Here is a 956-nt window from a genome sequence, read left to right as displayed (position 1 = left end):
GCTGGTGAAGGGACTCGAGCACAAGTGCCATGAGGAGAGGCTGAGGGAGCTGGGGGTGTTCAGCCTGGAGAAGAGGAGGCTCAGGGGAGACCTTATCACCCTCTACAACTCCCTGACAGGAGGTTGGAGTCAGGTGGGGGTTGGTCTCTTCTCCCAGGCAACCAGCACAGGACAAGAGGGCACAGACTCAAGCTCTGCCAGGGGAGGGTTAGGTTGGATATTAGGAAGAGATTTTTTACAGAAAGAGTGATCAGACATTGGAACGGGCTGCCCAGGGAGGTGGTGGATTCACCATCCCTGGAGGTTTTTAAGATGAGTCTGGATGTGGCACTTAATGCCATGGTCTAACCACGTTAGGGTTGGACTTGGTCTTGGAGGTCTTTTCCAGCCCGGTTGGTTCTATGATTCTATGCACTGAACAAAGTCACAGGTGTAGAGCAAACCCGCCAGGATGTTGTTAACATAAGGGACAAATCCTTCCCAGCCTCTGTGGAAGGCACTTAGTCCCTTTAAAGAGTTATTATTGTAAAAACGAAGCACAGCAAGGGGAGAAAAAGGAAAATGGAATAAGGTAAAACCAGGAAGTAAAGGAAGAATCTTTTAGTGAATGAAAAGTGCAAAGCCACGTTCTGAACTTCACCAGTTTAGAAAAACTCCAAGGATTTAACCTCTTCCCCTGAACACTGTGTCACTGTTACAATAATCTGGTCAGAACTGGAGTCTCATCATGAAAAACTGTTCTAAAATGCTCATATGTTATTGGTTATCAGTATTTACCTTTAGGAGGAAAGTAAGATTTGCTCTCTGCCTTGTGTGGCCAATCTACAATCAAAGGTCCAAAGCGACGAAAACTTGCAGTGATTTCATCTGTCACAGGAGAGAAAGGAAAGGCAGGAAATTAAAGTCAATTAAGTTGAATGGAAGACACTTGCAGAGCACTGATTTCAGGTAGCTCC

General features: G+C 46.0%; 1 protein-coding gene across 1 annotated transcript in view; it reads right to left on the bottom strand.

Moving 5' to 3' along the window:
• The window catches only part of CPEB4 (cytoplasmic polyadenylation element binding protein 4), a 37113-nt gene that overhangs the window by 5862 nt on the left and 30295 nt on the right, over nucleotides 1–956 (bottom strand). Inside the window, exon 8 of the mRNA XM_009079114.1 lies at nucleotides 778–867. Within this exon, the coding sequence (XP_009077362.1) occupies nucleotides 778–867 (90 nt within the window). The remainder of the gene's footprint in view (nucleotides 1–777; nucleotides 868–956) is intronic.

The sequence above is a fragment of the Acanthisitta chloris genome, unplaced genomic scaffold (genome assembly GCF_000695815.1).
Source record: "Acanthisitta chloris isolate BGI_N310 unplaced genomic scaffold, ASM69581v1 scaffold39387, whole genome shotgun sequence".
Classification (NCBI taxonomy): Eukaryota; Metazoa; Chordata; class Aves; order Passeriformes; family Acanthisittidae; genus Acanthisitta; species Acanthisitta chloris.
The sequence above is the reverse complement of the archived record's forward strand: the minus strand, read 5'-3'. Positions and strand labels throughout refer to the sequence as shown.